This window comes from Calliphora vicina, chromosome 4, assembly GCF_958450345.1.
Source record: "Calliphora vicina chromosome 4, idCalVici1.1, whole genome shotgun sequence".
NCBI lineage: Eukaryota > Metazoa > Arthropoda > Insecta > Diptera > Calliphoridae > Calliphora > Calliphora vicina.
Window position 1 is genome coordinate 57,312,646 of NC_088783.1, and position 27,405 is coordinate 57,340,050.

Genomic DNA, 27,405 nt, shown 5'->3' on the forward strand with positions numbered 1-27,405 from the left:
TCCGATTTTTTGTCTAGCACTTTCCTTGATTATACTCTTTATTACACTACACTGTTCATGTTCCGATACCTCTCCTTTCACGCTCACTAGCATGCTGGAGTTTGCCCACTTCGTGCTGTCTATGTGAGGGTTTTATATTCTGTCGCCGAATTGATGATATTTTTAGTCTAATAACTCCAACAAGTAGGTGATCGTCGGAGGATCCGTCAGCACCTCGTCTGTTGCGAACAACCAATAAGGAGCCTCTATTTCCTACTTATGGTAATGTGTTCAATTTGGTTCTTGTTCGGTGATCAGGGGAAACCTAGGTTACCTTATGCACTCTCGTATGCGAAATATCGTCCCACCGATGGTGAGGTTATGTTTTGCCCACAATTCATACAGCCCAATTATGAATAAAAATTCCACGGGAGTTTTTTCCCTTTTCTCATTTTTTCTATTCAATTTCAATGAGAAAAAACTCCCGGGGAACAAACTCCCGCGGAATTTTTTATTCATAATTGGGCTGATAGTGTATCAGCCCAAATATTTACGGGAGTTTTTTCCATTTTCCTTTTCAAATTCAATGTTAAAAATAAGAAAAGGGAAAAAACTCCCGGTGAATTTTTTTTCATAATTGGGATATATATTTTTGCTAACCCATAAGCATATATATTTTCGATCGTTGAAGATGGCGGTGTCGATATAGCTATGTCCGTCTGCCTGTATTTTGAAAAAACTTACAAAGATGATTGCTACATCCATATATCCGCTACAGTGACGGTTCGGTTGCCCGCAAACGGCTGAGATATAAGCAATTTTTATTAGTTTTTTAAATAAACATATTTTTAAGAACCTACAGTATTCACATCTTCGTTTAGGTTTATCAAACATTTATTTTGGCTTCCCAAAACAAACATTACAATTAACTGCGTTAGACTCCATGGTTATTTTTGGAAATATGTAGAATTCGACTGAATATTTGGTTTCGAATGTACAAAATCGTACATTTGGGAATTTTTAAATAAATTTTTCTATTAAAAAAAAGTATATTGAAACAGTGATTTTAATACAAACAAATGTTTCCCGGCCTTTTTGTTTCTGAAAAAACAACAACAACGATGAAGTAAAATAACAATTTTTAAAGTAGAGTACAGCAGTTCTGGCCACGTGTCCCGAACTAGTGATTATCTATGTTATTTTAACATCTGCGTGTCCTAGGCGAAAGTCAATATGTACTAGATAAATTACAAAGTCTAAACTCCGCATTACAGAAGGCACACTTGTTGACAACTGACTCTCCAATAGACTATTTCTGTTGGGTAAAATAACTACTTTCAAAAGTTCAGTAGGAACAAATGTTTTAAGTATCTAAACCCTGTATTACTTAGGTACACTAAAGTGACGTTGACTTCACGCTTTTTTACCAGGGATATATAAAGTAAACAATTGACTTTCAGTATTAAATTGGAATCAGTCAAATAATTCGACATTAGTGAAAAATATTGTCCAAAAGAGATTTATCGCATCGAGCCTGTTCTATAAATCGAGAGATTTCCAAAACGAAATAATTGGCAAATTGATGGTTTGTTTACTCGAATGTGAAACTGGTAAAACATGTAGATTCGGTTTACAGAAAATCAACATATGAAAATGCATTTCAACTGAAAACGATTCGGGACAGAACCGGCGGGTTAGATTAAAATTTAAGTTATCAAACAAAATGACGTGGTCAATGTAAAAACTTCTAGACGCCGTAACAAGGTACAGTTATATGATGGCAACATTAAGCCAATTTGTGAGTAAGACGCAAACTCTCGAAGGCTTAACCTTCGCTTTACCAAAGGTTTTTTATGTACATGGTTTACCAATACCCACCCGGCTGGTACTGCATTTCTATAAATATATGCGACGAACGAAATTTTTAAAAATCGAAAAAACCTTAAAAATAGTTTAAAATGTTTCTATTAAATTCTATAGAACTCTAAAATTTGTTCAGTGAGTATAAATTTCATTTAAATCGAAACAAAATTAAAAAAAATATTAAACCAATAAAAACGAAGTGGTCACCCGGGTGGGTATTGGTAAAGCGAAGGTTAAGCACGCGATGTCTTTTTCCAACAAGAGCTGGCGCCGAATTACCGCACTCGTGATCGAATGAACTATCGTATCGAAAAATAATTTCGATATCGTAATTATAACAAAATGTACTAAATTTCATGCTCGACATCGAATGCCGTAATCTCAAATAAGAAAATTACGATCGAATTTACTCGATATCGAATGTGGTAATTCGGCCACTGAATTAAGACTACAAGTCCACATTTTGCATGCAAGAAGGAGGCACTGTTACAACAAATGAGAAAAATGTATTTTCACAAAAAATAGAAAGTGGTTTAAAAATCGAAATATGTAAACTCAATTCAGAAGTTTTTTTTAGTAATTTTAAGATCCCATGCTGCTGTAAAATCTCCTTTCAGATGCTAACATAATATTTATATGTACTTGTAACACAAATGTTACACAAATACGAAAAAATCCAATAAAAATTGCATTTGAAAATTGTAGAAAATCTAATTGCTCTAACTACACAAAATATAAAAAAAAATATGAATATTTTCTATTTACGTTTTATTTATAGACAAAATAAAAGTAATACCCAAAAACAAACAAATTTGTGTGATACACTTTAGACTAAACTTGCATAAAATGTTATTTATAAAATTAAAATGAAAATGAAAAATAAAAAAAAACAAACAAATCAAACAAAATTTAAGTAAAAAGAAAATCTTATAAAGAAACTAAAACCAAAAATAAATTGGAAAAAAGGAAAAATAATATTTTTACTTACGCAAATAGTTTTCTCTATTGGAAAACTCTAAATAAAATGAAAAACTAATTTGAAAAATAGCATTTTTAAGAAGAAACAAAAGAAATTTTAGCCTAAAACTTAAAAAGTTTCACACAAATTCATGAAAATAAATGGTTATAATTTTGGTAAAATAAATATATAATTAATTTTTCGATACAAATAACAAATTTAATTTATATAACACATTTATTTTAAAACCCTCAAAATAAATGTTACAAATTAAATTTGATTTCAATTAAAATCCAATTTTTTTTTTTAATAAAAAATACTCAAATGCAATTAAATATTTTCTTTCAAATTTGTCTTTAATAAATCTATTTTTTTATTACTATCAATTATAATTATTACATTATCAAGTAAATAATTAATATTTAATTATACTAATTAAAAAAACAAAATAAGAAACGCCAAAATAGAAAGTACATATTTTCTATTTACTATTTTTTTAATTTGATAAAACAAATTAAACTTTGTAAACTTCATTTTAAGTGATTAATATTAATTAATAATTATGTATTTTTTTTTTTTTAAACGATAAAATATATTTTCTCCATAATTAGCAAATGTTGAAATTAACAAAATGTATGTCCAATGTCAGTTATGTAAAGGTATGTTAACATTATGAAAAATTCCACGAAATAAGCGATGAAATCCATACTTTGAACAAATAATTATTTTCCTACAACTGTTAAGCTCATTTAATGGTTTGACATTGTTTATTCTTACAAAATGCCTGTAATATCAAATAATTATTTATTTAAATTAGAGATTACACTTTTTTCGCCGAATATTTACTTAATGTTAAGGTACCTTAAGAAACAGTTTAAAATCTATGACGGGACAACGAGAATTTATGTAGTATGTGTTTTCAAATATAAATTCCATAAAATTCCAAAAATATAAAGAAATGTTTGAACAATTTTATATGTATTAACAAACAAAACATATAACACAAACAAGTTATAAAAACAATTACAAAATGAAATGAAACAATTGTAACTTTTTTTGGATAAAAAGTTATTTTGCATAAATAAAACCTGAAGAAAAAGAAACCAAAACAACATATTTTGTTTTATTTTTATTATATGGGAGTTAAAATGGAAACCGTTTTAATTTCATTGTTCAATAATGGGGCAATGTGGGAAAAGTTGGTGAAAATTAAATTAGTTGCTGCAATATTCGGTTGTGCCGAATCTTATACACGCAATACAATAAGGGTAACGATTAGTTTGCATTATTTATAAAATATTTATCTACTACACTCGATTTGGTAAATTTTTTTTATTGGAAAATCAGCCCATTTATGAATAAAAAAATACGCGAGAGTTTTTTTTCCCATTTTCACTGTTGAATTTGAATAGGGAAAATGGGAAAAGGGATTTTTTATTCATAATTGGGCTGAATATCAGTGGTAAATTTCACCTTGCTAGATTCATGCATATAAAAGTTATCGAGAACTAAATATGTAAGTCCGAACAAAGTTCTTCATATACATATATATTGACGTTTTGTTGGTCAATTTTGTCCTTTTATTTCTCAACAGCTAATTTTGACAGAAGAACTTTTACAAACATAAATTTCACTACTAGTAATCTGCAACTATTCACTATCTGAAAGCTAATGGGCTAGTTGTCGATGAATTCCAAATTGTTTTTGGGTTGTCTTTGACAGATTATTTGCCTTCACAACTCATACAATTCAATTCGGAATAGTTTCGTTTTTAAAACGAATCCATCAATTTTGGTGTTCTGTAAATCGAAATCTCATGATTTACTCGTATCAGTTTCGAGCAAACAAACCACTCGGTTTACAGCATATCATATTGGCAAAGTAGTTACCTCTAACTGCTGGATGTTATCGATGTATTGAACGATATTCATCGAGATGCTATCAATCAAACACGAGTAAGAACCCAACGCTGAATAGATAGTCCGGGAAAATGGGTTAATAATGCTGGTCTCGTATAGAGCGATCCGTTGAATGCTTAGCTAGTGATCAGGTTTCGACTTCCACTTGCCTAGTCAGACCTATTTCACTTTGTTTAGTTTGGAAGGGGTGTGCACTTCCACTCGGAGATTCCCTTCAAGAGTCAGATTCAAAGAAAAAGATTCGAAACAATCTATTATTGCACTTAGAAGAGATAGCAAAGGAGAAACAAAATAAGAAAAATGCAAATCTGCGTAAAGATGGAAAAGTAGTTACAGATTTAAATTCACTGTTGAATATTCTTTAAATAGCTAACCTATTCCCCTGATAAAACCTAGTATGTTACCCAATTTACAACCAGCAATACTCCCAAATTCATCTAGAAATCTGTTACCTAGCCATTTAAATCTATGACTCTGTAGTCTCGGGCATTTGCACATAATTTGCTCTACTGTCTCCAACTCCTCTAGATCCCCACACAACCTGCAAAAAATCCTGTGTGTTATTATCCCATTTACCTATAGAATTCGTGGAATAGTGGAGTCACGGAATCTTTCAAGACAAATAAGAGGTCTTACTCCCCTATTTCACTTTGTCCATTGGGTTTGTGAACTAATATATTTGATAACGAACCGTCTATACTTTGTTTATTATTCATTCAAGTAAAATTTTACAATTGGTCAATTCACAATGTCTCTTATTAGTCATATTGTCATAATTTCCAAATTTCGGCGGTTCGGCTTAACCGATTCTTAGGCGTTCGGAGCAGGTCTGCTGGTTGGTTACGACAACACAATAAACATAGCTTACAGAGTACTATTATTTTAGGAAATTTTTTTATTGAAATGAAATAACACTTTTAAACCATTGTGAAATATTAGGACATTATGGCAATATGACATGATAAGAGGCCTTATGAATTGACCAAATATTTATGCTCGTAATTTGAGGTAAATTTATCTGCTGGGTATTTTAGAAGGGCTGACAACTCAGTAACTGCTACAACAACAATGCATTTGTTGAAATTACGGGCACTAATCGGTTTCCTGCATAGGTTCACATTATCCGATTGGCTCCACATTTTTTGTCTCAGTTATTTTATGGCGATTTTAAATAAATTTATTCGTTTTAATCTCCAAATTTTATTATTTCATAATTTCTTTCCTAATATAAATTATACGCAAAATTAAGATATGGTAACTGTTGAAACCTCAAAACAGCAATTTGCTACATTCCGCTAAATATGCCCATTTCCTTATAAAATTTAATAATTTTCATTCTCATTTAATCTTAATTTATTCGAACCACTGTCACATTCACTGAGAATTGACTACAAAATACTTTGAGTATCTTCACAAAAATAATCGATTACTTTGTGTTGACAGTTCGATACTAGTATACAACACTAAAAAGTATCTGTGTCACTGACTACAGCAGAAGAAAAAAATTTAACAGGGAAATAAGAAAGAAAAAACATATTTTTAGTTAAAAATTAACAATATTACTGACTTTTTAAATAATAGCAATAGAAAATAAGTTACAAATAATAACCCACCAGTGTTTAAAACTAATTGAAAAACGTAAAAATCAAAATGGTCAAATTATTTGCTTTAAGTGTTTTTTACAAGGGCTCCGCTGAAGCTCGTATATTAAAGTCTGCCTATGATTTGCAGTCATTTTCCTTTTTCCAAAGAAGCACTGTACAAGAATTTATGACGTAAGTGCAGCTAAAACTATAAAACCACAAACATTTTTCTCTATATAATTTATTTAAACTTTAATTAGATTTGCGTCGAAGACCATAGTCGAAAGAACTCAACCAGCAATGCGTCAATCGGTCAAACAGGAAGCCTATATGTGTCATGTCTATGTTAGGACTGACAATTTAGCTGGTGTTTTGATAGCCGATCACGAATATCCCCAAAGAGTGGCACATACATTGATTACCAAAATTCTTGATGAATTTTCGGCAAAAGTACCCGCAGACCAATGGGAAACAGGCACTGAAAGTAGCATAGACTTTTCGTTAATACCCTCATTTTTGGCTAAATATCAAGATCCCAAAGAAGCTGATGCTTTAACAAAAATGCAAAATGATTTAGATGAGACCAAGATCATATTGAAGAATACCATAGAGGCTGTGCTAGAGAGGGGTGAAAAAATTGATGACATGGTTATCAAATCGGAAAACTTATCAATACAAAGTAAAGCGTTCTACAAGACGGCAAAGAAAACGAATTCTTGTTGTAATTTTAGTTAAGCGTGCAAATCATGTTATTTGTGAAAAAAGGGAGATAACAAGATTTTGATATTCAAGGTGGATGTTGACATGATAATGAAGATGATGTTTGTGGTTAAATATGTATGATGTCTAAAAGGTTATTGCTTTTTTTTATTTATAGTATTAAGTTTTCAAAAGAAATGCTTAGAGAAGATTAGCTATAATATGAATGAAGAAATTAAAAATAGCGCAGACTGTGCATTAATAAACTAACTGTAGAAGAATTGTTTGAAATTGTATTTTTTTTAATTTTTCTGTTAACATTTTTTCTAAGAAATATTTTTAATAATTAAAATTTCTTAAACTTATAGAAAATCTGAATATTGAGAATCGTTTACAAGTTAAACGATTTAAAAAAGTATTCTTTCTAAAATTTTATAACTAAAATATAGATTTTTTAAATACAATTTCAAATGATATTAAACGGTATTCCCATATTTAATTTATTTGTAAACTTGTCTAAATATTTATTTAACTGTTGCAGACTCTTAATACAACTTAAAATGTTTTATATTTAAAAATTCTGCTTCTAATATGTGTTTTTTATTTGATATTCGCTAAGTTTGTGTAATTTAATTTGTTCCAATAAAAAAAAATATCATTCCACTTCCCAGGTATAAAAACAAGAAATACTCAAATTATTATAAATATATTCCCCTTACATACATAAATGTTCATTGTATATAAAACTATTGACAAAATAAGTGACATACTATTTAAATATTATACTTACACACATACATATAAAATAACTGCCTATTTAAAGGAAGTTTTATTTAAAAAAAAACAAATTACCTATAAAAAAGCATGCTAAACACTATTTTAAACATCATATATTTATGTCTTTATGTTTAAATATACATTTTATTATAAAAACAAACTTCAAATACAATTTTTTCTTTTGGATATGCGTTTTATTAGCTATAATGTTAAAAATTGATAATTGAATAATCTCAAAATATAAAGTTGCAAACGAAATTATAAAATAAACAAAATTATACAAAAATATTTATAATCATATTAATTAATTGGTCTTTTATTCTGAAAAATATGTTTTAGTACATACAATGAATTTTCTTTGGTGCGTTTATTTCGCCATTCTGAAGCATACTTTAGGGGTTATCAAAAACCCTGTACTATTTACACCGTTTATTTAGTCATTCTAAAGCATACCTTAGGGATAATCAAAAACGTATCTTCCGTGCTTGTACGCCGTACGGCCACAACGAAATTCAGTAAACCAGTAAATTTATAGAAATTATAATATAATTATAAACTAGAGAACCTGCACTTATTTAATTTGATGATCTATATAAATATATTCTTATTTTATATTAAAGAAAATATGTATGTAAATTGAAGTAGATTTTGGGAAAAATACTCTTTATCCATTTTTTAGTCATGCCTTAAAATATGCTATATAAAATGACTAATAGTTTTATTAAAGGAGAAATCAAGGCGACAGCAGTGGCGAATTGAAATAAATACAGGCGAATTCACTTATTTTTTATATATAGAGTTTGACATACAGGCGGATATTTTTTATATATGTAGTTTGACATTTGTGCGTGCTATTTCTATAATCAGCTGTGCTGCCGATGGCACCTTATTAAATGCACCTTGGTAGTGTCAGTTCTACAAAAACAACGATTGGTCTTAACAAATGTCAAAAAACCATAATGAAAAATTAAACAAATAAGTATTTAAACTTAATATAGTGTAGATAATTTACTAATTTATGTAAACAATAAATATTTTGTTAATAAGCTTAGAATATGTAGATATTCAAATATTAAAACAAGCTTTGACAGTTGATAGAACCAAAGCGAAAAAAAAAATTATCAGCGGTTTGACTGACTCCACCTTGAATAAATTCGCCTTGGGAGAAATACAATAACAATGTACACTCAGGTCTCGTTTTGTGCGGATTTTTTTTATGCGGATTCAAATTTATGCGGTTTTTAAATTAACGATTTTTTTGGAATTTTAATAGATTTTAAAATTTTAGATGTTTTTTTTTAGTTCTACTGATGAAAATGTTATTTTACAATATGATGACAATATGATTATATTCTAGTGATGAAAGTGACGTTGAACCAATTCCTAAGCGATGCCGACAATTATTCAGTCATTCAGATTGATCATACATATTTACAGAATTTGCATAAAAAATGTTTTAGCTTAATTCTTGGATCATTTTCTGTTTTTTCTGTAATTAATGAATTAATATTATATTTTTGTTTATTTTTTTTAAAGGGTTTTTGTTTTTATTGTTTAAATAAATGAAATAATTATATTTTTGTTGATTTTTTTATGCGATTTTGCTTTGGTTTTTTAATTAAAATTTGAATTTATGCGGTTTTTCAGAATTTTGGAACGAATCATTAGTTTTTATATGAAGCTAGAGTACCGTTTTATGCGAATTCAATTTATGCGATTTTTTTTGGAACGCATCTATCGCATAAAACGAGACCTGAGTGTACGCAATTTTAGATACAGTGGTTTGCGGCGATTCAGATTTAAATTAATTTTTTAAGCTAAAATAAATCTTTTAAACATTGTTAATGTAGTTTTATTACTTAATTTTTTTGTATTGTAATATTTTCTATAACTTATTTTGTATTTTTATTACCGTTGTTATACTCAATTTCATTTGACTGAGATAATAATAAATGACAAAATAAAATTGACTTATGTTTTACATAAAATGGTATGTAAAACGCTTTTGCATACCACACTTTAACAACGAGAAAAAACGAAATAATTGTAAACGTTTTTAAAAGTTTTTACCTATCCTGACGTTATGTATTAAAATCTCAAATAAAATATTTTTTTCATCATAACCACTGTGTAGCAATCATCCAACATTGCACAATGTAAAAAAGTATCCACAAAAACTGGTTAAACAGAAATTTGAATGAATGTAATTTACTTACATATTTACAGATTAATTTGATATTAATTATACAACGTCAATGGGCAAATCCAAAAAGCCCTATTACAAATTTAAACAAAATAATACAAATTCAATCGTTAACACGATCATAATTAATGAAAACCCCAACACTGATTTCATTTAACTGCGAATAAAGAATAAATTATTTCAAGTTTCTGCTTGTGCTCAAAGTTTATGCATCAAAAAAATCAAAACAAACGAGCAAAGAAAAACAAAAACAAACAAGAAAACGAAAATCCAGCAACAACAGAAAAAGTGAAAACATTGACGTTGAAAACTTCAAAACAACAACAAGCTGTTTTGTCTCTGCTAAAGTTTTAATGAAATTGTATTAAATTCGTAACTCAATCTTTTAAATAAAAAAATGTTAAAATAATTATTAAAAACACTTAAATAAGCATTTAATACTGGTTAGTATTAAGTTAAATGAGCTTAAATTTACTAAATATAATTATCAATTAAAAAAAGTTTAACAACTTGTTTATATTGGCCGATAAGAAATTACTTTGAATTAAAGTGTTTTCAAGCCATTGACAAGACAATAAAACAAATAGTGATGATGTGATCCATTTGTGCTATTAATAGTGAAGTAAAAAATGATATTTCTATATTATATTTAGAAATCATGTACATATTAAAGTTGAATTTGAAAGAAGAGTAATTAACATTATGAATTTGTTTGAATCGCAAATAATATTGCAATACTTGATCAATTTTAGATGAAATGGAGTAAAAATGGACTGATTACAACATGGTCCAATGTAATGCAGTCATGGACCATGTCATTGTTAAACAAGAGTTTGTAGTTAAACGACATATTTTTGTGTTAACACGATTGCAAAACTAATTCACTGGGGTGGTCCATGGAACAGTTTTACAATACTGCGCTGTGTTTTATGGTCCATCCATAGGACATCGTAATGTTAAATTGTGCCATGTTTTTTCAATAAATTTGGTTTACCTTTGGACTAGTCCTAGTTGCTTATGGGCTATATTCTTAAATTCCCCTCAAAAACACGATAATAAGTGCTACTACTCAATAACTTACTTTTCAATAACTACCACATACCGTCTGTGTTACTTAGAAGTAGTCGTATAATGACTTATTTATTATTAGAACTTAGCATTTTAACACACTAGTTGACAATAAAAGTTTTTGCTGGGCCATCAACGCAAAAGTGTAATCCACAATTTTTTTTGGTTGCTGTTCTGGTTTTTCATAAAGTCCTTACATTACCAATATCAATACAAAAGTGGGGTAAGCTACCTTTTGGTATTTAAAAGCAGATGAAGCTGAAAAAATCGTTTTTGCACAGAGCAATATAACAATGTGGTGCTGAAGTTGAATTTACCACGAAATAAATAGTTTGGGGTTACACCACTTTTGCACGAATTGGTATAAAAATCGGTTTCGGGATCTGCGGAATAAATTTAAGAAAATTTGATTTCAAAAAGACTATAACTTCTTCATTGCAGTGTTCAAAGTGCATCAGCACAATTAGAAAATTTTGTGCTGATTTAAAGAGTTAAATTTAAGTCTATTTTTTGTGTTGATATTCCTTTTAATCATAAAGATATGCAGCATTTTTTGTCTGCTCCTACTTAGTGGAGAATTAGAAGAACCTGTAAATACCTTCTACACAAAACAATGTGGATATCATTTGAAAATCAAAATCCATATCGATTGATATATAATTTTTCAGTTTTGTATGATGTTATATAGATTTTGAATCGCGGCGTGATAACTTCTGCCACTGTATTTTGCACGACCTGACGGATCTATTGGAAAAAACGGAATACCTTTTAGAATGTTATAATGGAATTCTGATACAGTAGTTTCCTGTCTTATAAACAACATGCCCAGTAGTTTGGAAATATTTGTCATCTGTTGACCTTCTAAAATTTTTTTTTCGGATGAGATGTGGCCAGTCACATTTTGTATTGCTAAATAGAATTTTGTAGGAAGTTTTAAAATTTGTTTATACACTTATTTTCTTCTTTCAGATTAAAACCAAAAAAATGGCTGCCTTAACCGAATACATCGAGCCAATATGGCGCGGACTTGATATGCGTAAATTGAAAGTGGATGAAGCTTACCTAATGTCAAAGACCTTTTATCACAAAGTAACTTATTTGTATAGTCTCTCCGATGAATGTTACACGGTATGCTTGAACAATTTTAAATATTTACCAAAGCAGTTTAGTTTTACAATTAAAAAACAACACCTTTTTTCATTTGTGTTTTTGTTTTTTTATAAAATATTTTTTAGTGCCCCTATACCAAAGTGAAAGCTTTACATGAGCACAATAATGACAACATTACAAGTGCCTCAGTCAATATAAATGTGGCTCATGGTTTAAAATTTAAATTGTTGACCGATGATGTGGGACGTTATGCCTTCAATAATGAGTAAGTAATTTGCAGTGTGTGTATGAGATTAAAAAATGTTTTTAATTATTTCATTTTAAGTACCTCATTATGTGATTTGATGCCAACGGACCTGAAGGAATTCGGTGTTTATAATTTGACTTTATATGCAAATGGTACTTGTGGCTGGGATGTTGATAATCAAGGTGTAGATGTTAATTTATGTAGGTTTATTTTTGGTTTAAAAACTATATATTTTTATGGTAATTTTCTTTTTAATTTTAGCTCTTTTATCGGTTTTTATTTTGGTTGCTTTAATTTTGTGTGTTTTGAAAATATCTTTGTGTGCCTGGCGTTCCTATCGATATGAGGAAGTTTTAGCTAATGCTGCGGCAAATGAAGCTCCTGTACCACCGCCCACTATTCAGCAACGTAGACGTATGCGAAGTTTGGATGCTTTTAGAGGGTAATTTTTAATGCGTAGTTTAGATCAGTGTTTCTTTCCCCGATTATAAGCATTATTTGTTGCTCACCTTCTTATTATTCATTTCAGCATGGCCATTGTCTTAATGATATTCGTTAATAGTGGCGGTGGTGATTATTGGTGGATTGAACATGCACCCTGGAATGGTTTACATTTGGCTGACATTGTTTTCCCCTCTTTTCTGTGGATAATGGGTGTTTGTATACCGATTTCAGTTAAATCTCAATTGGCTAGAGGAACAACAAAACTGCGTATATGTTTAAGAATTATATGGGTATAGTAAAAAAAATATATATCGTTAGCTCAGCTTAGTTAGGCCAGTGAAATTGCTAAAATAATTCTAAATTTATATCCTAAATAAAGTGTTAAAATTCACCACAATTCACTTATGGAGGTCAATGGCCACCATATTCTGTTTTTTCGATACTAACTAAAGCTAACGACATGATAAATTATAATATTTGCTGTTAATTATTAGAGATTCTGTTAATTGACATTTTTTTTACTTTCAGAGATCTGTAAAACTGTTTACCATCGGTTTATGTTTAAATTCTATAAATGGTCCTAATTTGGAAAATTTAAGAGTTATGGGTGTTTTACAACGATTTGGCATTGCTTATTTAGTATGCGGTGTTGTACACACTATATTTACCCAAAAGGAGCATATAGAACCACAGGTAATTTATATATTTCAATATTAAACAGCTACTAATATGTGCCATTAGTATTAATGAAAATTGTGTAATTTGTGATTATTGGTGAAAATTTTTAATATAAACAAGAGAGCTATATTCGGCTGTGCCGAATCTTATATAACCTTCATCAAATTATACTTAAAAATATTCGAGTTAAAAAATATTTTTCCCGATTTTGACGCATTGGAGGTCCAACTTACTATTATAGCCATATATACATCGTTGCAACGGACTTTGAAATATCTATCATTACATATTAACTATATTAATGACTTAGTAATCCAGATATAGATAAAAAATAGGGCAAAAATCTATGTTGTCCCGGTTTTTCCTTATATATCAGCCATTTATGGGCCGATTTTGTCGATTTTAAATAAGAACCGAGCCGGAAGAATTCCCGATATATTGATGTATGAATCATGTAAGTTATTTGGTGGCTACGGAAAGTTGATTTTAACACACAGACGGACATGGCTATATCGACTTCGCTGTCTATAACGATCCAGAATACTTTATGGGGTCGCAAATGAAAAATGTAGAAATTACAAACGGAATGACAAACTTATACATATATACACTTGCCACTCATGGCGAAGGGTATAAAAAGGAACTAATTAAAAATGTAAAATAAATTTAAATTTATTTTCCACTTCCAAATGGTTGGCCTAGATCCGCGCTTGTACTAATGCCATGAAATGCGTAACACCATTCCGCAGGCAGTTTAATGAATATCCCGGAAGAACCGGGCCGAAAGAGTTATAGTATGGAGAACTGAGAATCTCACTCGTGATACTCAGCACTTCTCCTTTACATCCCGAGAACATTATCTCTAGGGATACCACTCGAAATCTTTAGGTTCGGATGGCATCGCCATGTTCTTTCTGAAGAAACTCGGTACTGTTATTCTGGAATAACTGTTGATACTCTCGATTCACCAATTAGTGATTCTAGATATTTGGAAAGTTTCCCGGATTATCCCCATTATAAAACCGCCTCAAAAGTTTTAAAAACCTTACTATTACCATCCCTCAAAGAGCATTTCCCGCTTTGGATATATCCATAGCATATACGATATCACTTTTTCCTGGTAATTTAAGGTTATCTGCTCCAAAATCCTCGGTGTCCCATATCACCTCTTGGACCATGTAAGTAAGGACGGCACTCAACATCTCAGTCGAAGATCGAAAGAGGTAATCTTCGACAGACTCCTTCACTTCAAATTGATGCGGGATCCATTTCCAAGACACATCCGGATGGACATCCAACGCTTTTGCTACGACATCCATGACGTCAGACGTCGATCGATAGTCTATTGCGAGTGCTCATAGCCATTAGCCATTAATGACAGTCTATTAAGCCATTAATGGCTACAGATGCATCAGAGTCCAGTGAGAGACAATTGCCCAGGTATCAAGATCAACCCTAACACAATTAAGAGTAGGCTGGTGCAGTTTTCTCAACTGTTGCCACTAACGAATTGTTCCTGGCACTTTAAAGCGCTGCCTGCCTGTCATTAAAGTATTCACGATATAAGTATTGTATTTATTCAGTTATCCCAGTAGCTATTCTAATTGCGCTTCATAATACTACGGTTAAGATCAACTGATGTGGCACAGTTTCGACACGAATAATAAATTTTTTTTAAAATATTATTTAGGAAAGAACTATCGGAAACAGTGGAATGAGAAAAACTTTAAGAAACCTTAACAATTTTTCAATTGTAAACTTTGTCTTCACTTTTTATTTTCAGATATCGTGGAAACGTGAACTTCATGACCTAGTTTTATTCAAAGGAGAAATATGTCTAATGCTAACTTTGATTATTGTACACTTGGCCATTGTGTTTGGTCTTAATGTACCCAATTGTCCCAAGTATATTAAAATAAACCTAGACTTGTAAATCTGAAATTTCATCTAACCACATTTTTATAAAATTATTTTAGAGGTTATTTAGGACCTGGTGGCAAACACAACAATGCCTCATATCCCCAATGTATAGGAGGCGCAACTGGCTACATAGATTTACAGATATTGGGAAATTCACATATATATCAACATCCTACAGCTAAATATATTTATGATTCGAAAGCATTTGATCCCGAGGGAATATTTGGTAAAATTAAATAAATTTAATCAAATACCTTTTCTAACACTTATTATCTTCATCATTTCTAGGCTGTTTACTAACCGTTGTCCAGGTGATGTTTGGTGTTTTGGCTGGTGTTATAATTTTAGTGCACACCGAATGGAAATCTCGCATTACACGTTGGTTATTATGGTCTATGTTCTTAACAATAATTACGGCCATTTTAAGTGGTTTTTCGAAAGAGTCGGGAATTATACCCTTAAATAAAAATCTTTGGTAAGTGATAAGTGGAAGAATCAGATATTCACAATGGACTCAATAACAATATTTGGTCAATATTGAATATTTGGCATTAAAAGGATAAATCAGACAAAATTTTATATATTCCACCAAATTTACTTTCACAGGTCTTTATCGTTTGTTTGTGTTACCACCGCTTTGGCATTTACCCTACTCAGCTTGCTCTACTACATTATTGATGTTCGACATTGGTGGACGGGTTATCCATTCGAAGCATGTGGCATGAATGCCATTATTATGTATGTGGGCCATACGGTCATGCATAAAATGTTGCCATGGCACTGGCGCATTGGTTCCATGAATACTCATTTTATTTTACTTTTGGAAGCTGTATGGAATACCATATTATGGATGGGCATAGCCTTATACCTAGATCATATTGACTTTTATTATAGTGTTTAGAAGGAATTTGTGTAACTTTATTTGTAAATTTTTGTATATTATTTTTAATAAAAAATTGTTATGTAAAAAAAAATTATGCAATTCGCCAACACGACACCGCTCATTGTGTAAATGAGCGAATTCAATTAATTGTGAATAAATTCGAAAAGAATCAAACGATTTTCATGTTGGATATCTCATTTTGTTGCTATTATACGCGGCTTTGCGCCAAAGTAATAAATAAACAATTTCTGCCGTTTTTGATTTTTCTTGAGTTTTTTAAAACACAAAAATTAGCTATTTTCACATAAAAAATATATTTTTTTGCTTCAATTTGTTATTATAACTCCGAAACTACTGATTAAAACGCAATATATAAACAGTTAAAGATTATGTAAATTTCAACTTTTCTTTGAATAATATCGGACTATTCCTTTTTGAGTTATCATAAATTATGTGGAGAAACATCTAAAAAATTCACAATTTTAGAAAAAAAAACTATCCATAGAATTAAAAAAATTTTACCATTTTTTGTACTTAGATAACCATGATGCATCAAATCTATATAGTGGCTAGTGAAGCCTTTTTTTGCTTTTGAACTGTGTTATTGAAAACAAGAAGTGAAAGATTTCATGAAATTTGTATTTTATTTAAAAATTTGTTAAATTATTTATAATTTGTTTGTCTTTTATTAAATTAGATTTTATAGCGGCATTACTACATATTTTAAGTAGTAAACATTTTATTTTTTTTTTAAATTAAAATGTAAATGTCTTAAAGAACTATATTCCAGTTGTTTGCGTTAAAAAAAATACACAAAATCTAGAAAATACATACAAGAATTTTCAATATCAAAAATATGTTTTAATTAATTGTAATTTTTAATATTCTTTTTTCGTTTTATTTTAATTAGTTGCTTTCTTTAGGTTATTTCAAATAACTGTTAAAATATAGAATGTTAAACTAATTATTAGTTAAACAAGTTATTAAATTAAGGTTGATTGTAAATATATGTATATGGGTGTGTGTGTGTTTGTATATAAATTTATAAATTATTAAAAAAAAAACTATTAAGTAATAATTCGGGTTTGCTTTTGTATTATTTTCTTTCTATATGTCTGTTTTTAGTAAAAAAATCTACTAAAACGTTAAATAATTATTAGGAATTTTAAGTTTACAAATACGAATTGGCATGTATGTTTAGTTATTTAAGAGTAATATATCAATTATTTTAGATATATGTAGCTTTTTTTTAAAAAAAAAAAATATTTTTGTTTTTCTTTTTTTTTATCATATTATATTAAATTTAATTTTGATTTAAGTTATTTTTTCGCTTTTAAAGTTTTCAGTCATTTTAAAAACAAAAATAATTTGTTAAATGCATTGTTTTTCTTATTATTTTTTTTATCAATATTTCCGTAATTAGGAGATGTCTATTGTTTGTTTGTAGCTTTATGTCTACGAAATTGTACAATCACAACACATCAAAGTATAATACAGACATTTTACTACCTTTTCATCATCTTCATCCTTAAGAGATGCATCCGTTGAATTCTCTTTCATGGGCACACCATCCAGTTGATCCAATTCCTTGGCATGTTTCTTCTTTTTCTTCTTCTTGGGTTTGGCTAAAATTTCACGATCTTGTCTTTCCTGCACCACCGCATCGATCCAATCTAAATTGGCGGTGGGTATTTTTTCACTTACAGTATCTTCTGTTATACTTTCAATCGAATTAACATCTCCCTATGAGTTGGATGGTGTTAGGCAATAGGGCAAGCGCAAAAGACAACAAAGATGAAACAAAGTAAAAAAAAGAGAAACAAAACAAATCTGGTTTAGTTTTAAATTGTTATAATAAAGATTATTTAGCATTAAAGTGTTAATTATTAATTAACACAGATGATGATGATGATGTTTTGCAGCCAGTGATATTATTACACTTTTAGTGAATTTTATTTGAAATTGAGTTTATTCTAATTGATAAAGAGCCCTTTCCGAGTCTAGCCACTACAACAGTATAGATTATTGTAAAATTGTTTTAATTGAAAATCTTTGTTCTCTTCCAAACCACTGTGCACAGCTACACTTCTCACTATGAAACCTCAAATCATTAAATTAATATAAGAAACAGCATGTAGCCGAATGTGTCGCCGTCTCAAATTAAACGTTTCTTTAATAGTATTGCAAAAAGTTAGTGCAAAATAAAATGTATATATGACAATTAAATTTGTTCTAGTCACAAGCACCAAATAAAGAGTTTTTTTAATGATGTTTCAAAACCTCTTGCTGCGATGAATCCATATGCTGAACAAAAAAATGTAATTAAAATAAAGTACACGTTTTAACAGCCGTTCTAAAACTGTTTAACACGTTCACAGCCAACCACACGTTCACCATTTATTTTGACATCATGAAGATGTTTATGGAGAACCGCGAAATTCGATATACTTTGTAAACACATTTCTGTTAAGGTGTGAGCGAGTATTTGTAATTCATTTTAATCTATAATTTTAAGTTTGAATATTGAAGTGAAATGTGTAATAAACCACAAAAACATAGTTGAATCGTTAATATTAAACATTATTTTAAATAATTTTAATGAAATTTATATACTCCGCATAATGAATTAGTAGAATAAAAGGAATTGAGCTTTAGTGTGGATCGGGAAAATTTTCCTGTAAATTCCTTGTAATATTTTTTTTGGAAAATCGCAGAAATTTTGGTAATTTCTCTTTGTAAGTTATATTCTTAATGTTACAGTATTATTTCTGCACAGATAAAACAGATTCGTTGTGATTTGTTGTCAATCGAATGATTCGATTATATTTATAGATTTTATCGATACTACAGCAACAGTAAATCAGTTCACACAGAAGAATATAGATTTAAATAATCGAATTTTTGTCACCCCAACTAAAATTTTTCAGCCAATATACTGAAATTACAATGCCACCCGACTCCGTATGCTCGACATCTCGCACAGAGCCAAACCAGATCAAGGCTTCATAGCGCCGATCTACCTACCACACCGCTAAGATGAGATTAATTTGTCAATCAATGCTCTCGTTAGGGTTTTAATTTTAGTTAATAGATTTAAATACTTATTGTTAGTTATATCTGATAATAAGATATATTCGGCTGTGCCGAATCTTATACACCCTTGACCAAAGTATAATTTGAGATAAAGATTGGAAACAATTTTTTTAGATAAACAAATTTTTACTGAAAAAAACAATTTATTTAGTGAAACATTCTTTGAGTGAAAATTTTTTTTTTTTAAAAATTCTGGTTAAAATAATATTTTTTTTAACTTTGACCCATTTTCGGTGCGAATTTCATTCTATTATTAGATATCTATATGGTCTATGTTAATAACTTGGGTCCAAAATCGAGGTAGCCGTTTTTTTTTGCATTTTTAGTCCATTTTCCCGAATTTAAATTGTAACCGAACCCGGGCTAATCGTGATTGAAAGTTATTCGAAAGTTGATTTCAACAGACTGATAGATATATATATTTTTATAAATCAATTGTTAAAGGTTACCCTGGGTATATTGTTGGCATGTTTAATTTTTCTCGTTCGACCAGAAACACTCAGATAATTTTTCCCATTAGACACTTGAACTGCTTTCAGAAATCGTTTCAAATTCGTTTATCTAAAATTTGGAATGCCTTACCGAGAGAATTGAGAAAATTTTCTTATACACTTCCTCAATTAAAATTAAAATTATTAGAACTTGCAGAATCGCATGTTTATCTTAACGCGTAACAGATTTATAAAGATTATTTAAAACTATACTATGTACTGTTAAGCAATGAAAAACAATAAGAATCTTATCCAGCATTCATTATGGCTTGTTTTCACTTTTTCTATTTATTGATCTCAAATCTTAATGATTACTTATTTTGTACTTTATTTACTATGTATAGTACTTTAAATTTAAATGTATATATTTTTGTTAATTGTAGTTTTTTATATAGTTAGTAGCTTTTATTAACCATATAAGGCCCTTAAGGGCTCGGTTATGTAATAGAAGAATTAATAAAAAAAAAAAAAAAAAAAAAAAAAAGATATGGCTACATCGACTCCGCTATCTATAACGATCCAGAATATATCGAGCCATAACCGCCAAAAAGACGTAAGTGCCATGATTATCAATTTTCGTTTTTTGATAAAAATCGGTAGTTCTCGATCATTCGCATCATCCCACAAAATACCAACGCTGTATAATGTACCGTTATGATTTTACAGCAAAAACAATTTAGACGTATGTACAATTTATTGTTTTTTCTACATATTTTGTGAACATGAAGTGGCGCTTTACGTCTTTATTAGTTTTAACAAATTAATTAATATTAGTATTTTAAGGTTAAAAACGTTAATTTGAATTTTTGTACACGAATATAATTTGAACAAAATAAAAAAATTTAAACATTAAGTTGTGTTTTTATTAAAATTGGAAGGGTGTAACTCCCAGCGAAAAAGACGTAAGCGACATAAATACCCGTTATCATGGAAATATGGGTGAATTCCAAAATGTATGTATGCAATGCAACCGTAAAAAGTCGAGCGATTCTTAACGCAACCGTGTAAACTTTGATAATGTTTCATATCGCAAAATGTATGTGTTTAGGTTGCATCCTTTTGGTAATAACTACATTAAACGTATTATACTATTTTTAACAACGTTAGAATTTATTGTTGCTTCCTTTTTTATGCAACTTTGCTGGAAGTATTTCACTAGATTCTAGCGAGTAAACCGTTAACGGGTCCTTAAATATTGTTTGCCACCAAATTATGCTTGTTATTTTAGCAATAAAAAACACTTGTCAAATTGTCTTCGACATAAGCACTACGTGCATTTTACTAAGAAAACGCAATATATTCCTTCTACGAGGTAATATTTATTAACAATAAAAAGAGATCTTCATCTCTAATTTAAACTTGAAATTTGTTTGTTTTATTTTTATAACAATTTTGGAAAACTTGGATTGATGCCAAACAGTATGAAAAAGTAAAAACAGGCAGTATGATAAGTATTTTTTAAATTTTAACTACGCGTTTGCATGCTTTGTCTTGATAAAGATATGACTGCATTGCATACATACATTTTGGAATTCACCCTATATGAAATAAAATAAATGCAATGTTTAGTTAAGAAGTAACAGTGCGTACATACTCAATTTCACGGTAATACTTGGACTTCAACCAAGGATATTTAAAAAAGCTTCCCCTGTAAATTTGGATTTTGGCGCTTACGTTTTTTTGCTGTTACGACTTGATATATACTTTATGGGGTCGAAAATGGTCCTATGCTCCTCATAGGGGTAAAAGAAATAAATAAAAAATGTAGAAATTATAAACGGACTGACAAACTTACACATACTCTTACCACTCATGATGAATGTATAAAAATTGCAATGAATGAAAAGATTTGTTTATTGTATTTCCCGGGAATGGAATGTTAAAATCATATGACAGCCCAAAAGATGCCCAGATTTAACTACTGAACTGTTCGCAGCTATTCAACTAAGGTGAGAACTCAGATATCGTTTTTGTGCACACGTCGGCTGAATTACGGACTCAAATTTGTTCATGTTTTTCGGTGTGTGTAAAATGTATTGATGTGCATAGTTTTCTTTGTAATTAATTAAATTGGCTGGTTTTTTTGTGAAAATTACATTTAATGTTAGACATAAGTAGTTAGGCGAACCAAATTGTCTTGACAACTTAGTTCGAACTGAACATATTAGTTGTACACACGGAACAACTCCATGTGCAGACAAGAAATTGTTTGCTGTGTGAACAAGATGGGGGAGGGTGCTTTAAGCTAACTTAAATATATGTATAATTACCTGATTATTATTATGATTTCGATTTTGATGTTTTTTCTTAACGGGTGTATTACTAACGGAACCATTTTGCGAACCGTTATTCATTTTGTGCGGAGATCCAGATGGCGTTATTTGTGAAACAGTCGTACCAGACGAATTGTTTAAATTTTCTTGTGAATTCAAATCATTTGTAGGCGGTGAGGGTAAGGTATAAATATCCAATTCATTTGTAACAATATCCTTGCCAGCCAATAGAGAAAAACGATTTTCCTGCAAAGAATTTGTATCCTATAAATAATGATAACCAAATGATAGATAGAATTGATAATAAAATGTATCTAAATAAAAATTTTACCTCCATTATTTCAGCGGTAGTTGTGGTTGTAACTATAACTGGTATGGGTTGATGAGATTTAGCAGGCATTGTGGTTGTTGTATTACTAGTAATGGACGGTTGTGTTGTATTACTATTGCTAAGCTGTAATGTTTGTTCCAAAGGTGATTGAGGTGGTGAGATTAAAGGTGCCGTTGATGTGGAACTATTCGGTGTGGTGGGTGAATGTTGTTGCTGATGATTATAAGTTGATGATTCACTTGTTGTGTCAGGTGAATTATGAGATTCCAAACATTGTGCGGAAGTAGCTGCAGCAACTGCTGTAGCACCCGTAGCAGCAGCAGTAGCACAAGCTAAAGACGATAAACCGGATGTAGAAGGACCATCTAAAAGACTTATATCAGGATCTCTGGAAATTAATAAGAGAGAAATTAACTTTTATGTAAAAACTGAATTTAAATATGTTTTACATTTAATGAATACTTTTTAAATCTCAGTACTTAATCAAGTAGTGTAACAGAATGTCAGATTTAAATTATAAACAAAAAAAGAAACAAAACAATTTTTAGATTCATAGATTGTTTATAAGTGCCGTCATTAATTTTTGTTGTTGTGCATATTTCATTACAGATTAACGTACAATTTGCGTGTTTTTAATTTTACATTTATGATGATGTCAGAATAATGTGAGCAGAAAAGACAACTGATTCTTTTTATGTTAAATTCTATAAACAGCCACAACTTTATAATATTATTATTTGTTTAATTTTTCTTGGTTTCAGTTTAAATTCCATTGAAATGACTAATTTTTGTTGTTTGGTTCAAAATCCGCCAGACAGAAGTACAACAGGTTGTTGTTGATGTTTCAACACTCGCTGGTTTATTAATGAATGAATGAACTGGTTGAAGTTTCCGTAAATGACTAAAGTTCAACGAAAGTTTAAATTAAACAAAATACTAATAATAACAAAAAATTAAAAAAAAAAACAGGGCTTGAAGTATTGTTTCACACAAAAATAAATTAATTTATTCGTTCGAGGCAAGTACATAGCATGTATGTACTAAATACTACAGTGGGGGTAAAATCAAAATATTTTGGAAATAAATCTGACATTTGCTATCCTGATAACAGGAGCATTGCGTACTACCGTTACAAAGTCGCTTTTCACACTACTAAACTGGTTACCAGTAGATCTAATGGCCAAGAAGTTGACACTGACCACTGCCTTAAGGCTCAACGCATGTAACACATTATAAATCCTATGGACATGCTTGCATAATAGGAAGTACATATTCAAAATCTTCCTGATCATATTGATTACTGCACCCCTAGAACGTTTTTCCTGGGAACTTCTAAGGGCTCGGTTATGTAATTGAAGAATTAATAAAAAAAACAAGTAAGAGAGCTATATTCGGATGTGCCGAATCTTATATACCATTCACCAAATTATACTTCAAAATACAAATTTTAAATATTTTTGGGTAAACTAATTTTTTTTTTTCAAAAGTTTTTTTTTATTTTTTGCAAAATTTTTTTTTTTTTTTTAAATTTAATTTTTTTTTAAATTTAAATTTTTTTTTTGTGAAAAAAAAATTCGGGTTAAAAAATATTTTTTCCGATTTTGACCCATTATTGGTCCAATGGTATTATTAACGTCGTTGCAAAGGTCTTTCAAATATCTATCATTAGATATCCATATTGTCTATATTAATGACTTAGTAATCCAGATATAGGTCAAAAATAGGTCAAACATCGAGATTGTCCTGGTTTTTTCCTCATATCTCAGCCATTTGTGGACCGATTTTGCTGATTTTAAATAGGCAACTTCTCGAAAGCATGTCCGACAGAATTATTGAAGATTTGGATCCCGAAGATATCTGGGTTCTTCAGAAAATTGATTGCAACAGACGGACAAATTTATATAAACCCATCTCACGAAGGTGAAGGGTATAAAAAGAATCTGATGGTGGTCCCTTGGTTTAATGGGGCGGAAGGGGTTTTATAGACTCCCAAATGGATATAGTATTATTCAGAGGTATCGGTCATTAGGATAGCGACCAACTGGCTCAGATATTACAGGCTATCTGGAATATATATTCGTATATATACTAACAGTAAAGCTGCACTCAAATCCCTGATAGGAGTCCAGGAATGCCGGACATCCTTAAATGAGATGGCGAGACATTCAACAGTTGTACTCAATTGGGTACGTGGGCACAGGGATAACGAATAGGAGCCTCGATAACGGTAGATGAAATAGACTTCCTATGTGGCATTCTGCTGTCGACGTATAAGCAGCGGATAAATAATTCATATTATGAACAAGGTTGGATAATGAGTCCACCTACTATTACGAGTATGATATGGCCTACGTTGGACTGAAAACACACCAAGCAGATAGGTTTACAATGAAATATGGTGGCGAAGATCACCGGGCATTTCACTGTTGGTACCCATGCTGCAAGACTTGGTCTGCCTCACCACGTCTTCCGCAGGAGTTGTCAAAATGAGGAGCAGGAAGAGACCATCTTACACTTCTTTTGCAATTGTCCTGCACTGGGTGATCTTAGTGTCAGGCTTTTAGGCGAAAGAACAATCAATGGACCCACGTGAGCTGTACACAATACGAAAGGTTTCTTAACAAGCATCACTTTGTTTACGCAGCGGACAATTTCTTGTCCAAACATGAATTTGTCTCGTGTGGACGGGAACATAACACTGATAAAAGCTGTTCAAACAAGACACATGTGCGCACACATGAGTGGGTGCCCCGATAGACTAGTCGATAGTGTGCTGGACTATTGCGGGTTCGATTCCAGCCAGAGACTCTGGGTGTATCTGCAGAAAAGCAAAACGCTTCGCAGTTTCTGTTTGTTTTTTAAAAAAATTGTTCGCTGAGTGAACAAATTGATGGCTAGTCATGTCGGGTGATCTCAAAGACCTCGATCATCATAAAATTGACTTTCGTATATACAAAACTCATTTGCCTATATAAATTGAAGATTTGCAGCCAGTTTGAATAGGCTTCGTCATTGGGGCGAAAAAAAATTCATGAGCTAAATTTGACCGAAATATCTTAAAAATTGCTGTACTTTGCCCACAATGTTTACATTGACAGCCTGTAAGACAGTCAGACGGACGGACATTGTTTAATCAACTCAGAAGTGATTTTGTGATCCTGAGTCGATCGGTATACTTTAAGGTGGGTGTTAGAAATATCATCACTAACATATAATACCCTCCCCTCTATTGTGGTGTAGGGTATACAAATGTGTCAAATCTTCCATATTTATGTGGCCTCTCTTGAGGAGAATGGGGTTCGTCGTCAAAAAATAAACTCGAATACTCCTCATCTACGTCTATTTGAAATTTCATGCCAAACGGATCAGCCAATTAGAAATGGCAGATTTATTTCCACTGTGCATACGTAATTAAGTATTTTGTATTAAAATCTTTAATTTCCCTCCCAATTTTGCTGTTTTCTTTAAATTGTACATGGTTATGCTAATTTAAAGACCCAGTATTTTTTTTGCTTGTTTTCCGTTAACCGTCTTTAGACATATCCAAACCCTGCTAATCAGCTAAAATACATCGCTTGTACAATATTTCAATTCCGGTTGTAAGAGAGAGCAAAAATCTTAAATTAGTTAACTAAATGATTATTTAAAACCTAATTTCAACAATGTTCCTTATTTGTTAAATCTACTTGAGCGTGTAAAATGAGTTTTGAATTTATTTCTAATACGAGTACAAGTATAAAACTCTCCACACCTCCACACAAAAGCCCGCATAATAAGATTGCGAATAATAAAACAGCACAAAATTAAAATGTGGTATACAAATCGATGGAAAATGTTTAACATTTTGTATTTGTTAAAGATGGTGGATGATGTTGATGATCATTTATGTTATTAAAGATATAAACAAGACAAATAAAATCAAAATATTACAAGTTAACCGTTAATAGTTTCTATTTCACTTTTAAATTTTTGGAATGTCGCCACAAAGTCTTAGTTCTTCAAAGCCATAAAATGAATTTGACTTTTCATGTCTGACACTTCAAAACACCAAGAAACAATACGTATGACACTTTCGTTTAACTTAACGGAATTCAACGATCAATACAGCCCAGTGTCTGTTCAATACTGTTGGTTATAAACTGAAACGAAATGTTTGAGAGTTACTTAGGAGGTGGAGAGCTTAATGAAAAGCCATTCACTCACCATTCACATGTCATTAGAGAAGGGAAACATTTTTTTGTTTATTTCAATATTTTTTTTTTGTTATTTATAAAAAATGTTTACAATAAATAGAAAGATACACTATTGTAAGCAAATAGAAATAAATCGTCACGAAAAAAATAATGTGCAAAAATTTGTAATTAATATTGGTTTTTTGTTGATGAAATGTTTGAGAGCGCAGATAATTTTAGATTGTTGATCAACATACTATTTACTTATAAATACTGACATGCATAGATGTGACAGTTAAAAAGTTGTAGTAGGTGGTCGTTTAGTACCCCTACTGCTTAGACTCATATGGCCATATAAAATATTAAAATTAAAATAAAAGTAGTGAGTGAACAAAAGTTGACACACATAAAAAGTTAAATAAACTTAGCCTAATTTGCTCAATCTCTAGTTATTTTTTATCGTGACGATATACTGACAGTAGTCATACAAAAAGTATATCGTTACGAAAAACGATAACCAGAGATTGAGAAAATGTGGCTTAAACTGTTTAATATTATAATACCATTTAATACAAAATTTAACATTTGAGAAAGTCAACTTTTTTAACGCAAAAAAATAAATTACCCGTGCGTCAGCAGTATGAAAATCTTAACCCACATGTTGTATTGTATAAAATTTTACTGAAATTATTTTGCTTCTTATATTTTTTTTTG

At 30.4% G+C, this 27,405-nt stretch overlaps 3 protein-coding genes across 5 annotated transcripts in view; 2 read left to right on the forward strand and 1 right to left on the reverse strand.

Moving 5' to 3' along the window:
* Positions 1-6,183: 6,183 nt before the first annotated feature.
* Ykt6 (YKT6 v-SNARE) lies at positions 6,184-8,077 on the forward strand. The gene is made up of 2 exons (XM_065508960.1): positions 6,184-6,494; positions 6,563-8,077. The coding sequence occupies exons 1-2, from the start codon at positions 6,370-6,372 to the stop codon at positions 7,035-7,037; spliced, it is 600 nt and encodes a 199-aa protein (XP_065365032.1). The 5' UTR covers positions 6,184-6,369; the 3' UTR covers positions 7,038-8,077.
* Positions 8,078-10,267: 2,190 nt separating this feature from the next.
* On the forward strand, positions 10,268-16,422 carry Hgsnat (Heparan-alpha-glucosaminide N-acetyltransferase). The gene is made up of 11 exons (XM_065509001.1): positions 10,268-10,424; positions 12,019-12,177; positions 12,285-12,424; positions 12,485-12,606; positions 12,668-12,848; positions 12,936-13,140; positions 13,379-13,543; positions 15,312-15,433; positions 15,505-15,674; positions 15,737-15,923; positions 16,055-16,422. The coding sequence occupies exons 2-11, from the start codon at positions 12,034-12,036 to the stop codon at positions 16,347-16,349; spliced, it is 1,731 nt and encodes a 576-aa protein (XP_065365073.1). The 5' UTR covers positions 10,268-10,424; positions 12,019-12,033; the 3' UTR covers positions 16,350-16,422.
* Positions 16,423-16,956: 534 nt separating this feature from the next.
* Positions 16,957-27,405, reverse strand: part of LOC135957869 (uncharacterized) — a 54,691-nt gene continuing 44,242 nt past the window's right edge. For 2 of the 3 annotated variants that reach the window (XM_065508684.1, XM_065508682.1), the window contains exons 3-5: positions 22,520-22,907; positions 22,186-22,452; positions 16,957-18,074 (exon numbers count right to left, since the gene is read on the reverse strand). In XM_065508684.1, coding sequence (XP_065364756.1) covers positions 17,787-18,074; positions 22,186-22,452; positions 22,520-22,907 — 943 coding nt within the window. In that variant the 3' untranslated portion in view covers positions 16,957-17,786. The remainder of the gene's footprint in view (positions 18,075-22,185; positions 22,453-22,519; positions 22,908-27,405) is intronic. The other variant, XM_065508683.1, reaches the window with a different exon arrangement.

Excerpts from the sequence above, each read along its gene's own strand:
- Ykt6 (XM_065508960.1), top strand. The coding sequence starts at position 6,370 with ATGGTCAAATTATTTGCTTTAAGTGTTTTTTACAAGGGCTCCGCTGAA. Across the intron at positions 6,495-6,562 it reads ACTGTACAAGAATTTATGAC|ATTTGCGTCGAAGACCATAG; the intron begins GTAAGTGCAGCT and ends AACTTTAATTAG.
- Hgsnat (XM_065509001.1), top strand. The coding sequence starts at position 12,034 with ATGGCTGCCTTAACCGAATACATCGAGCCAATATGGCGCGGACTTGAT. Across the intron at positions 12,425-12,484 it reads CGTTATGCCTTCAATAATGA|TACCTCATTATGTGATTTGA; the intron begins GTAAGTAATTTG and ends TTTCATTTTAAG. Across the intron at positions 12,607-12,667 it reads AGGTGTAGATGTTAATTTAT|CTCTTTTATCGGTTTTTATT; the intron begins GTAGGTTTATTT and ends TTTTAATTTTAG.